This window comes from Sturnus vulgaris, chromosome 2 (genome assembly GCF_052056855.1).
Source record: "Sturnus vulgaris isolate bStuVul1 chromosome 2, bStuVul1.hap1, whole genome shotgun sequence".
NCBI lineage: Eukaryota > Metazoa > Chordata > Aves > Passeriformes > Sturnidae > Sturnus > Sturnus vulgaris.
The window spans coordinates 112,104,657-112,118,967 of NC_142244.1; the positions used below are offsets into that span (position 1 = coordinate 112,104,657).

Here is a 14,311-nt window from a genome sequence, read left to right on the forward strand (position 1 = left end):
TTGCACGATTCTCTCCAGTAATTCATATTACACAGAATGACTGAATTGATTTAAGATGAAGACCTCATATATTTATATATATATACACATATATATACACACACACCTTGGCTGATACCAGACAATTTGCACTGAAATTTAACAACTATGAAGAAAGGAAGGAAGAAAGGGAGAGACAGAAAGAAAGAGAGAAGAAGGAAGGGAGGGAGAGAGAGTGAGAGAGTGAGAGAGAAAGAAAGAAAGAAGAAAGAAAGAAAGAAAGAAAGAAAGAAAGAAAGAAAGAAAGAAAGAAAGAAAGAAAGAAAGAAAGAAAGAAAGAAAGAAAGAAAGAAAGAAAGAAAGAAAGAAAGAAAGAAAGAAAAAGAAAGAAAGAAAGAAAGAAAAAGAAAGAAAGAAAGAAAGAAAGAAAGAAAGAAAGAAAGAAAGAAAGAAAGAAAGAAAGAAAGAAAGAAAGAAAGAAAGAAAGAAAGAAAGAAAGAAAGAAAGAAAGAAAGAAAGAAAGAAAGAAAGAAAGAAAGAAAGAAAGAAAGAAAGAAAGAAAGAAAGAAAGAAAGAAAGAAAGAAAGAAAGAAAGAAAGGACAAGCAGCCTAAGACATCATTTCATTAAACATCTGTGAAGTCCTGTTGCACCTTTTTATTTTATTGCTGGCTTCAAAGCATGGATTTCTCTTACCACTTTTTAAATGAATCAAGTATCACACAAAATTCGAGCTGTGTAATTATATTATTTTAAAACTACATTCAGTTTACCTTTAGTTTTCGTCTTGCATTGAATTTTCTCAATTGTTCTACTGTTTCTGGAAGATGAATCTTGTATGCATAGCGATCTCTCTCCTTAAAAAACCCCACAAAAAACAAACCAAAAGAAAATTTAATACAAGCTTTTAATACCCTCTTGACATTAAGAAATCTAGGACAAGAAAAGTGCCAGCTCATAAATATCCTAAGGAGAATGAGCATTTGTTGCAACTTAAGGAAAACTTCAAGAAATTAAGAGGGATTAAAGTACTTTGACAGAATTCTTAACTTGGGACAAGGATATTTTCTTTTTGTAATTGTTTCCCACCTACTAGTAAGACCTGTTATGCTGTCAGTCTGTGTCTAGCACTGAACTTCGAAGCTGGCAAGCAGAAAGTAGTTCTGCTTTTTGGAAATCACAAACCTCAGTGAAGTAACACGTTCAAGCACTCTTTTTCAGAGTGCTGGATGTTTCAGGTAAGTTTGGGAAGTGGGAAGGAAGTGCCAACCCAATGCCAGCCAGGGCGTGGTACAGGAAGAATTCTCCATTCTAGGTACAGATGAAAAATTTGCCAATGTACAACTGCAGTGACAGAAGGAACAAAACCTGCAGCAGCCACCTACGTTTTCCCCCTAAGTTAAATAAAATCTTTAATTTAATGTGTTTATCACATGCTTTTCCTGAATCAGAGTGAAACCACAGCAGTCTCTCTATGGCACTAAACATGTCTGTCTCTTGCTGTATTTGCTCCTATCTATAAATGGTTTAGAAAGTTCTGAGTCAGCAGAAAAGGCAGTTTATTGTAGGCAAAAATGAGAGGACTAACTGGTAGAATGCCTGGCCTGAGCTTGCAAACAAAGCTACCATAAACTAAACCATGTGACTTCAACAGATAGCACTATGATCAGAAAGAGACCACAGTCACCAAAAGTGCAAAGCTGCACGAGCAGAGCCTGCACATGCACATTACAGAACTGTCTTTTCAACAAACCTAATTAGCTTAGTTGCTCAGACAACAAAAACTACAGGTTTTCTGGCAAAATGACACTCAACCAAGCTCTAGCTTTGGCATCTCAATGTGGCCACGGTCTCAAAGTGAAGAAAAAGTCCAATTCCAAGCAGGTAAAAACAGATCACCTCTGTTTGTATGATATTCTAGGATTCCAAAACATGGTGCTCCTTTCCATACTCTCTGATATTTGATACATTATGCATGTCCCAGATAAGCAGACAGAACTTTGGCTCTTTTTGAGTGGAATGGCTTGAACCTGCAATTTCCCAATATTAAGAAGAGCTGCCTTTACCACTGTCATTTCTGAGAGGTGCACACTCCTGACCTCCTCTTGTAAGAGACCATTCTGCAGCTTGGAATACAAGAGTCAGAGGCAGAAAGAGAGCAGAGAAGTGGAAGAGTTACCCCATTCACTGGTGGTTACACCATTTACTTGGAGGGAGAAGAGCATATGATCCTGTCCTTCCCAAGTTCTTTCTTTGTGGGTTTCTCTTTGTCTCATGTAGAGCATAAAGAGAGTCCAGCAGCAGACACCACATTAGTCCCCTTTCAAAATAAGTGCCCCGTTTAAGTTAATGATATGACTCTCTCTACCCTGTACACTCACTATAGAAAAGAAGCAAAGAATAACCAAGAGAAATAGCTAATTCATCACCTTCTGCCAAAGAAAATACAGTGCTCTGAACCAGTACTTTTCACCTTTTAATTCTGCAGCACAACCCATCATTCTCCAACCCCAATGTTTAGCACAAACTAGTGATGGACTGCTGGGAAGCTGCACGTGTATTTTCTCCTGCTCTTGTTGTAAACCTTCAGTGTGCAGCAACTACTCTTCCACTGGCTTGAAGTGTGCTGTAAATTCTGCCATCACTGAGAAATAGTTTGATTACCAGATGTCATGTAATTTTATGCAGTCACAGTGGCCTTGGAGCAACACTCCACAACTTCCTTCCCTTTTGGTGGGATATTTTCAAGAATCTAATGTAAGGAAGCAGCATAGTTCAGTAGCATAACCTACAGCAGTAGAGTGCATGGCTACATGAGTAACAGGAAAGAGGTTCAGATATGACTGAGCAAAAAGGAGATCAGAAATTACCTCTCTGGAGTCTGAGAGCCACAGAAAGACACATTAACAAGTTCTTTAGGCTTTATGCTATTCAGCCTTACTCCCTGCACTCTGCTGCTGCTGAAGATGTCCAACTGAGTTTGCTGTTAAGCAAGAGTTTAAGCCTGGCAATTATCAAAATCCCAGGCTCTAATCCTACAAAGCATTTAAAGCACACTATCCCACATTTTGTACAGTTCACGTCTACTTTGAAAAGCTCAGAGAAACAAAGAAATACATGTTTTTCTCCCTTAAATTGGGAATTAGCATGTAAACAGCTGCTTTCACTACCTTTAACCAGGGGTGATTCAGTGCTTCATACACTGTTATCCTTTCTGCTGGATCCAGCATAAGCATGCGGCGCACCAGATCTTTGGCACTTTCAGAAATATGGCTCCATTGCCGAGGATTCATCTGATTACAGGCAAGAAAAAAAAATTAAATTAGTGATAAGAATGTAGAAAAGAACCTAGTGTTAATGCAAAGTAATTGCAGAGATTTAACAGTCGTTGGTGCTTGCAAACCTTTCCACATAATGAATGTAAAAGAAAATGTCTAAGTTTTTTAGTAACTTGTAAAAATGGAACACTACTTGCTATTGAAATGGCACCAAAATTGAAAACATAAACCTTGACATGTCCTTAGTATTATGTTATAATCACAGTATAATTTCTACCTACTCTACATTCTGCTCAGATGAAAGTGACCATCCACTAGATAAAGCAAAAAACAATTAAGCTGTTTGACAGTTAATTACACATATGATAAATGCAGAAATTAAATCTATCCCTGGAATCAATATACGGCATGAAAATTTATCTGTTCCAACCCACAATTTCATGCCAGTGATCTGGGTAAGAAGGGAGTAAGAGAATGCCTGTTGTGAACTACTCTGGTCCTATCCTGAAGGTGCTATGGACAACAGTTCTTCCCAATAATTCCTTTCAACTTCACAACAGGTTAAGTTTTTCCACTAGGAAAGCATAAAAGTACAAAACAATAACAATTGCAACACTTTCAGAGCAGAACTTTATCTTTAGGAGATACATTGCAGAATGTATTTTCATTTTGTGCATAAATGCAGGTTTGTGCCCAAGCAGTCAAAATGATGGACACCTGATAAAATCATAACAAAGTAATAAAATTCTTTATGTTATATAGAGGATTATATCCTTAAGGTATTTCTAGTATTTATTTAATTTATGAAGAAGCTAAGTTGTATTTAGATGACAGACAGCTAACTTTACAAAGTACTAAATGCAAATTCAAAATTATAACCAGACTCTTTTCAACATTACAATCTGGTCATTTAAAGAGGTCCATTTTATTTAAAATCAGTCTTTACAAAAAATGATCACTCTGAATCAGGGCACTCAGCAATGTTATCTGGCTATGAAATGCACATTTATAGCTGTGATTCATAATTTCTTTTTCAGTTCCAATGAAATGAAGGTAATTGCAAATTTGACACGATTTTCACTGAATATACAGATTACTGTGGAAACAGGAACAGAAAAGGAACTATGAGGACACAATGTGCTGGCTGTAACTTTCTTTTTTAAAAAAGAGAAGTTAACTTGTATCCTTCCAGAAGGTTTTAGCTGCTTAAGAGATGCAATAAAGAAACCTTCCATAACACGAACATCTGTCAGTCTGTGCAATCCCAAAACTAGTTCCATGAAGAAATGCTGCTGTTTCTTCGATTATAAAATTTAAAAAATGAATTATGTGCTCCTGACCAAGTACAGTAACACTGTGTCACTTATATTTTAGCAGGCTGTTAAGATGATCTAATAAAGCACACTATCAGACAGCTTTGGCTGTGTCCATTTGTAATTTGCTAATGCACAGCTCATGTATGACCTTGGTTCCAAAGTACAGCAAAGTTTATATTAGGCAAACCCACAGAAACAGTGAAGTTGAAGCTTCAAACTTGTCTCCACAATGGTCTGTGGGCTGATGCTGTGAGAGCTTCTCTTGTGTGCACACTGACCTGCCCTTGGCTCCTTTTGAATCATCAGCTGCATTTTACTGCACACTGCACTGAGAAGAAAAATGCCTGCCTGCATTTGCAAAGTAACATGCAATTTGTCTTAAATCAAGGCAATATGATGATGAATGTTTTACAATAGCTCTGTTAGTTGATGAAAAAACTTAAACAGTCTATAAATCTGAGGTTACATTATGTTCTATTCACAGCTAAACCTCTTCCTGCTGGGCTCAATGTACAATTAGGGGCTGGCTGTAACACCCATTTATCATTTCATCTGAGGAAATATGTGCTCAAATATTTCCCTATTCTAATTCCTAGCAACGATACAAAACACATCAGGTACAGGACAGAACAGGGAGGTGAAAATCATCTCTCTTCCTGTGTGACAGATTTCCATAAGCTTTAAATCAAAATAATGCTAAACAAAAATCAGCTTCCAGAAATTTTACCAACAGAGCTCATCTCACTGGAAAAGGATTCATGTATGCTTGAATTTACCTTGTATTTGCCTTTAATAATGCCTTCAAATAATCTTTCCTTGGTTCCATAAAAAGGCAAACAACCGCTTAGCAGGATAAACAGGATCACACCACAACCCCAAACATCTACAGGCTTCCCATATGGTTCTCTTTTTACCACTTCTGGAGCCATAAAGTGAGGTGTTCCTACACGTCCTAAATGGAAATAAAAAGAAAATTGAGTTAAAGCGATGTGTCAAACATAGAAATGAAGAATATCACTGCATTAAACAAAAACAGTTTTAATAAATGTTCATGTTTTAAAGCTTTTAACACAATTATTTTTACCTTAAGTTTAAATTTTTATATGTATGCAGTGAGATAAATCAGCATTTTCCCTTTTGCTTTATTCTTAGTTTTATAAATTGAGGAACATTCTACCCTAGCTGGCAGACTGTGAAACAAGACTTTTAAGAGCACTAAGACTCTTCAGTGAAACCTGCCATAAAAAAATAAACCCATCAACTTGGACAATCTTTGAAACAGGAATTATTCACAGAGCAAATACAAAGATACTGTAGAATTCTTGTCCACACTGATAACTTGAAAAAGCTGCATCTAATTGGCGAGAGCAGAGTTTGGCCTGATGCTCTGCCCACACCTTGGCTGTTTTACTGAAACTGCCAACAAAAATGCAAAATGCCAGCAAATGTGTTATTCATTTATTTGAAGTGGGCAGTATCTTACTGCAGGTGAAAAGATAATGCTAATTTGTTTCACAGAGTGCTTTCATTAAGTGCAATTAATGTTTTCCTATGAAAACAAAATGTGTTTAGTACCAACTGATCTTTTGAGCAGATAAAACTGATTAGAGTAACTTAATTCAACGTCTATGTAACACATTAAGACAAATAAAAGCAATGAACACCTCTCCTTACAAATGTTTCCCATTGTAAAGAGTTTTATTGCCGATGGAAAACAAAAATTAAGCTTGGAATGCTCAGGTTATCACTGACACTTACAAACACTGCACTTTTTGGACTACCCTGGTTCCACCAAGTACCAACAGAAGAAAAAGAATATCAGTGTAGAAAATTGTCACTACTAGTACCCCCTTCACAAATTATTGTTGCTTACTACAGTGCATTTCAGAGGCTCCATTCCAGGCTTACAGCACCTGCTGGTTAGGAGAGTCTAAAATGCAGCCCAGAGAATCTGTCTTGGCTTGCAATACAGGATGTGACCAGAAGTATTTACTCTATCACCATCTGTTGAAACCAAGTGGGGCAGTGATCCTTATCTCTGTGGGAGATATTCTCTGTTAATGGACATCTGTTAAGAACCAGGTGAGGCAGTCATCTTTCGCTTTTCCACAACCCATCCTTCCTCCAGGGAGATCTCTCCTGTCAATGGGCCATTGAGTCCCACTGCATGACTGATAAAATGACATCATCCCATTGGGAGATGCTCCAGCCAGGGGGAGGAGCCAAGCATTTCCTACCTAAATAAAATCTGACATTTGGAACATCAGAGCAGCCTTTTTCCACTGGATTGCAGAGGAAAACCAGACCCTTCCACATCATCACTGGACCTTCAGAGGAAACTTGTACCCTTCTACAGGAGCACTGCTTCAACAGACCCACATCTGTCACTGCAGGAGGATGCAGCCACCATTGAATGGGACTGCTACCAACACCCTGACTGACTGACGGGGTGTCAGGTTGTATTCTGACTCTGTCAGTGTTTTGTCTTTTTGTAATACTGTATTTTTATTTTAATTTTCCTAGTAAAGAACTGTTATTCCTATTCCTGTATCTTTGCTTTAGAGCTCCTTAATTTCAGAATTATAATAATTTGGAGGGAGGGGGTTTATAATGTCCATTTCAAGAGAGGCTCCTGCCTTTCTTAACAAACACCTGTCTTTCAAACCAAGATAGAATCTGGGGTGTTTGCAGGGCACGTATTTAACTCAGTCTTGTCTTTGTAAAGACTTGCTTGATTAACCTGTCCTGCTCATCCTCTGCATGGGAGTCAGCTAACTCACAGCACTGGGAACAAACATCCAGGAGACTATTTGGAAGTAGCTTCCTCAGTACAGACCATCCTTTGTTTATCCCACCTAATGCAAGAATATGATCTCACCATGCTCTGTTAATTAGTCCTTTTTGCATCTAAAGGATTAAAATATTGTCTGAAAGACAGCAGCTTTTTAACCATCCTCTTGAGAAAAATCACCACCATTATCAAACTTCTTCATGTGGCTTTCTATTAAACCTTTCCCAGTTTATCAAGGGATTCCTCTGCCAAACAAATGTTGGGGATCTGTCTGTGGCAAAGGGATGTTACCTCATCACTGGGCTAGGCTGGCCTCTTAAAAAGTCCCTGTAGTCCAGGCTGACCTAACAGTGAAGAGGCAGTTCCTTCCTGAGCTAAAAAAGAATAAACTACCAAGATGCTGCAAGTCCAGCTCATCCCTCATATCACAGGGGGAGGAGGAAGGATATTTAGTCTGGACAGAGAAAGAGATGCATATGGGGAAAGAGGACTCATTCCTCTTGTGGGCTGTACACACTTTGTAGGTATATGGTGTAATTTCAGCCTGACTGAGAAACCTCAAAATCAAATCTTCAAGATCACATGTATGAGGTGAAGAATTATGTCCTCAGATGACTCTCTCTCTTTTAGATGCCTGGTGGCAGGGAAGAAAGGAAAATGGAAATCATATACACAACAAGTATGCATAAGCTGCCTTGTTATTTTTTGGCTTTTTTTATGTGCCTAAAGGTTTGTATCTGTAAGGTTTCATCACTTTTTTCCCCTTTGAATGCCATCACTGGTGACAGGAAAAGCATCAACATTTCCAGCCCTGTATCAGGCTATGCCTGTGCATATAGGCAATACCTGTTCAAAGAACATTTTTCTCTCCCTTAGACTGCTCACGTGATGTTCGTGGTGTGCCATATAATGGAAACCTTCAACCCAGAGATCATCACAGACCACAGAGCAGCCTGGCTTACTCAAGTCTTGTTTGTCTCAGTGGGAACTTGCTGAGACTTGGGTGCATTTGCAATTTTGGAGCAGGTGTAACCTTTCTTTCATGTTGAAGAAACAATTTTTGTGGTACTAAAGCTCACTTAGATCTTTTTAAACAATACAATTAGAAAATCGTATATTCTCTCAAAATTCTGCCTTTCTACCATGCTTTATAATTGCTGTTATAAAATCTGACAAGCATGGAGAAGAGGGATTACTCTGAAGACAAACAGGAGAAATCAGCAGAAGACAAAATATCACACAGAGTAACAAGCTATTTTAAAAAAGCATTAAGGTACAGTTGCCTGGATAAAGGAACTAATGAAACCATGAACCTTGTATATCAAGTCATATCTAAGATGATTTAATGTGCATTTTCAAGAATTATGTGCCACCCCTCTCAGCTCAGGAACTTTTTGTGGTTTCAGTAAGAAATTGCAAAGATGAACATGGTACAAAAATGACTATGTGCTGTGAGAACAACGCTTAAAGGTTTGGTTTTGGCTTTGGTTTTTCTTTTGTAAGTCTGCTGGGCATTTCAGTACAGTGAAAGGTAACAAATGCTATAAAAGCAATCCAACATGATGGAGCATTTAGAAATTTAGGTGTCAAGGAGCTGGCACTGGGGCTGCAGGGGTGGTCTCTGTGAGGAGGGGCTGGAGCTGCCCCATGCCAGACACAGACAGTTCCAGTGGGATCACTGCAGGGCACAGCTCAGCTCAGCACTCAGGACAGTGATGTCAAAAGGAAAAGTGCATGTAAGAAAGGGAAAAACATTGCCCAGCAAGTGAGGAGTTTGGGAACTGCCATTTCCCATCCTTCCTGAACCACCAGGAGTTGGGGGGTGAGCCAGGAGTGAGGAGATGAAGCTGAACCTGGGAAGATGAGGAGAGAAGGTGGTTTTATTTTTGTCTTTGTTTCCCACTATCCAAATCTATTTGATACTTCAAAGTTCCTATTTTGCTTCATCTGGTGACCTCACATCAGAATGTGAGGCTGCACCTTTACTTAGTGCTCAAGTGCTCTTACAAACAGACAAGTGATGGTTAAAAACCAGTCCCTCTCTGATCATCACATATCCTTCTGCTCTCCTGAAATTAGAAAGTCTTTCTTCCATCACAGGCAGAAGAACTCCATCTTTGTTGGCCTGGCCCAAACTCAGGAAACAATAAAAATCCACTTTGATGAACTGCTTGTTGTGGAACAGAAGGAATAGAGTGGTTTAGTAAAAGGAAACACTACATGATTTTTTAAGTCCCCACCAGCCTGCTGCAATAAACCAAATGAAAAATGGATGCTACTTAACAGAAAACTGAAAAATCAGTGTTACTAAACCTTATTACTTTTTAAATTTAAAATGAGAACTCCATAAATACAAAAGAAATTAAAAAGAAGACTAGGCTAGGTTAATGAGATCCTGGCATTTACCACTGCTAGATTGTAATTAGTGGAAACAGAGACATATCTGGTTTTGTAACCTTATTTGTACTGATTACAAGACCCTGATACTTTAGATGAGAGGGATGAGGTGCATACTTGTAGTGGTGGAAATCTCAATTTTATATCCTTGAAGAAGCACAAACTTTACTGGCTGAGACTGAACTGTCCAGTCAAACGGGATTAAAAAGTGCATATATATGTATACATATGTACTGGAATCTTAAATAGGCTAAAGTAATTTCTGGACCAGCTGTTATCCTTGTGATCACTCCACTGGGTTCATCAAAGGAACAAATGATGAAGTTATTCTAAAAACTGACCAGAGCAAGGACTATTGAGCTGCACCTTTGAACTGCACTTAGCTCAGCAAAATGAACAAAGTGCACACATGAACTTACACAGATTGGGAGTTTTCCTATGCTGCAACTACAAGAACTGTAAGGAATACCAGTAACAGCATAAATACAGTCAAGAGACAGCAAAGCTGTCTAAATTCATGGATACTCACTGCTCTTTAGATCAAATATCACTTCTGCTGAAAACTGTTTAGTAGAAAATCTGCCTTCTAAACATATCCAGTGTAAAATTTCAGAATTCTTCTCAACAGCTCAGTTTTAAAGTATTTTAGAAACTTTTGAATTTTCTTTGATATTTTGGGAGAAAGTCTGTGTCTTTTTGGAGGCAGTGTGAGAAAGAACAATAAGCAAAGGCAATTTTCTCTGAAACAGGTAACTTCTGCCTTCCACAGGCTTTTTGTTCTTCTGAATAAGTACACTCATGGATATATTCAAATGACTGTGCATGAAAAAACAACATTTTAACTGAATGTAGATTGCATGCATGCACACACAGAGGATTTTTGGTTGTATCCATATATGAGAAGAAATCATATGGAAGACTGGAATAAATTTTCTGTGTGCTTTCACATTCTTCTTCTCTGTTCTAAAGTGGCATTAACTGAAAACCATCACTATACAAAGACTCAACAGTAGCATGTAGTCAGTGTGATACCTATCTCCATCCTTATCACTGTAAATGCCTACATCAAAGTGTTTGCTGAGTTAGGAAGCACTCAGTGCCTGGACAGGTACATCCAGGTTACCTTGGTAAGGAAACCTTATTTCCAGAGGTAAATTTTCTTACCAGACAGTTTTTAAGGCATGTTGGCTGCCTGTAAATTTATAAAGCTGCTAATTTTGCTGATTTTTCTTGTGGACAAACAGAGAGCTGCAGTCTTCAGGTGTTGTCAATCTGACATCATATACAAGCACTAAAGATAAATTTTGACTTACCTTTGATAATTTAGTTTCTATGACTCTTTCCAAATTATTCCAGACAATAGGGCTATGCTTTCCACAAGAAGAAGAGTATATACAGAGACCCAATCAGATTTTGTCATCCCTAAGGCAGGGGATTGATGACCAAGATATCAGAAGGAGAGTCTTTCAACAGCAGTAGTATCTGAACGATGTATAAGGAAACAACTGGAACAAATAATTTTTAGGAAAAAAAATGTGAGGTACTAATAAACATCACCATCTGACCTCTCACAATAGTGTAATAAGAAATATGCTCACAAATTAAGGTGTTTCTACAAGAGTGGGATGTCCAGAATAATGTGGAAGGAATCAAAGAATCACACACAACAGATCAGAAAGGGCAGTACTTTACTACTCTTAATTCCTTTCCACATTACTCCAGACAATAGAGATGTTTAAAGCAGGGGTACAGAGAAGATGAGTAGATTAAAAAAAAAAAAAGAAAAAAAAGGAGGGGGGCCAGGGAAGGGGTAATTCAGCTTCAGCACAGAAGACTGTCTGAAGAAAATGTGTTTAAAAGATGCATCAGCAGACTGGACAACTGGATAAGAGTGTCCAGAAAACAAAGCAAAGCTCACATGTTAACGAGACAAATTATAATTAATTCAATGGTCTTTTCTACCATACAAATATGATAGAGGAAGTAAACCTAAATGATTTGTCAACACATTAGCTTCCTGTAAGCACTCTCAAATCAGCCCAGATGTGTGAGATAGTAAACCACAGTTGTATTTTTTTTTTTTTAAGCCTCTCAAAGGCAAAGCTGTGAAGGGACTCACATTCTTTCATTTTTTAGGAAAAAAAAGAAACACTGCCCTCTAAGAGAAAGAATACTAGCATAGGACCTCAGCTTACAAAATTTTACTTCTTGGAAAACAAATGAAAGCTTTGAAATACCAATCACACACTGATGAGCAAAATGAAAAAGAGTCTGTGCAGTATAAAAACTCTCCAACACTAAAAACAAAAACAAAGACTTTTCTAACCTGGGGTTTATAAAACCACCATCAAGATCCAGTTTGGTGAAGCACTGAACAGGCTGTCCAGAGAGGTGGCAGATGCTCCATCCCTGGAAACATTCAAGATCAGGTTGCTCTGGGCAGCCTCATCTACAGAAGGTGTTCTGCTCATAGCAGGGGGTTGGGACTGGATGACTTTTGAAGGTCCCTTTTCAACCCAAACCATTCTATGATCATTTTTCACTGATGAGAACAAAACAAAAAACAAAGAACTTTAAAAATTCTGCCCCCTTCCCCACCCAGTTCCATAGTCTTATTTAGAGGGAAATTTATGACAATGCCTTCCTTTGCTGTTTTTGTAGTAAGTCTATAAAGATAGCTCACAAAGCACCAAGAGCACTTGGTATTTATGGGCTGTACTTCTACTAAGAAGGCATAAGATGTCTTTCAATAAGATGATAATTTAGCTTCGGATACTATGGGATTTTGAGGCAGCCTAGGGCATCTAATTAGTAATACATGAAAATTAATACTGGACTGGATTAGCATTATGGTATCTGTGACATTTTGCTGCTGAAGATAAAATGTGAAAGGCAGTTAACTATCCACAGACAAAGAATCTCATCCTACTAAAGTCTATACAGTTATCTATTTCTGCACTAGTTGAAATCAGGAGAAATAAAGTTGATTAAGAGAAGGAAATACCAGTTGTGAACTCAATGGTTTTTATTCCTTCAGATTTTTATATAATATACTAGCTAGAAACCCTAAGATTCAGCATCTAAGATACTGGATCTCAGATAAATCTGATGTTACATTTAAGAAAATATTGTGACAATTCCTACTATGCTCTGCAAGAAAAATTCTCCAAGGAAGGAGACAGAGATCATAATGTGAGATTAGTCTATTAAATCACTGACTTCCCAGAGATTCCACTACTCCAGTTGTGTCATAACAATGCAATAGACTGTTTACTGTCTATGTTCTGTTCCATAAAGGAATTCACTTATAAATTATGATGATCTCTAACTCCTGTGTATAAAGCCAGAGTTCCTTCAAAAAGTACCTATTTCAAGGCTTCAAGTGAAGCCCTTAGCACAATTTTCCACTTCTGATCATAAGAACTGAATCAAGAAGAGACCTTCAGAGATTGGTAGCTCATGAAATCTATTCCCTGTATCTCAGATGACAACACACGATTCTTAGCCATTTATTGCAGCTTATGGGCAAATGCAGTGCAACAAAGAGTATTTCCTCGCACTTTCCCCTCTGGCCTTATGAAGAAATGAGTTATGACTATGTTCTTTTTTTCCCAGTACTTTATTTTACTTATGTAAAGTAAATAATAATTAATAATTAAACTTTCTTACAAATAATCTCAGCTGAGTTGTTAGCTTATTAAATACAGTCACTCCTAAAATCTCCATACACATTTTCATCAATGACAGCTAGTATGATGTCACAGCTTCTTGTCACGAGCTCCCTTACAATTCTTTCAAACAGCCATCCACCTGCTTGAAAGTACCCTGTAGTTACAATCCTTCTAAACTTCACAAGTCTGTCTCTGGACACATATAAAAAATTTTAATACTTGGGGTTTAATTTAACTTCACTACAAAAATCATTCCCCAGCAAATTATGCACGCTCTGATGTCTTTGTCAAGTCAAAAAATGTTACAGTCCCAAACAAAGCAAAAGCTGTAAGCTTGAAGGTTGGCTTCAAAGACACAAGGGAGAAAATTCCCTTTAAGTTTATTCTCCTGGGGCTACACAGTATCTGGGATTACCAGCTCAGGTGTGTCAAGGTGTACAAAAGTAGGAAAACCAGCACAAATAAAGCACAGGGTTTTCAGGTCAGTAAAATTACCTAAATGTCATGATAGATTTTATTTGATAGCGAATTTCTTTTTTGATGTACTAACCACCAAATGCAGGCACTGCCATGCTAAAAGGGAAATACCTGACTACGTCAAGAAGAATCAATGTTTTTCATTCTAGAAATTAAAAAAGCAATGTGAAAGTGAACAGGTGGTTATGACACTGCTCAGACTTCTCTATTTGGAGAGTTTCTACTTATTTATGAGACAACTGAGAAATAAGAAGTGCCTGTAAATTATTGTTGTTATTATTATGACAAAACATATCCATAGGGGATATGAATAACACCCTTAAACAAATATGTAGATAAACATTGATTTATATGAAATTTATAGCGCAGTTCAAACAGCTAGTATTGACACCTTTCATATAAC

At 37.7% G+C, this 14,311-nt stretch overlaps 1 protein-coding gene across 8 annotated transcripts in view; it reads right to left on the reverse strand.

The window, feature by feature from the left end:
• The window catches only part of CASK (calcium/calmodulin dependent serine protein kinase), a 186,843-nt gene that overhangs the window by 66,342 nt on the left and 106,190 nt on the right, over positions 1-14,311 (reverse strand). For 7 of the 8 annotated variants that reach the window (XM_014876769.2, XM_014876767.2, XM_088160390.1 and 4 more), the window contains exons 7-9: positions 5,349-5,524; positions 3,149-3,271; positions 752-835 (exon numbers count right to left, since the gene is read on the reverse strand). In XM_014876769.2, the coding sequence (XP_014732255.1) occupies positions 752-835; positions 3,149-3,271; positions 5,349-5,524 (383 nt within the window). Of the gene's footprint in view, positions 1-751; positions 836-3,148; positions 3,272-5,348; positions 5,525-11,073; positions 11,217-14,311 lie in introns of those variants that run through there. The other variant, XM_088160392.1, reaches the window with a different exon arrangement.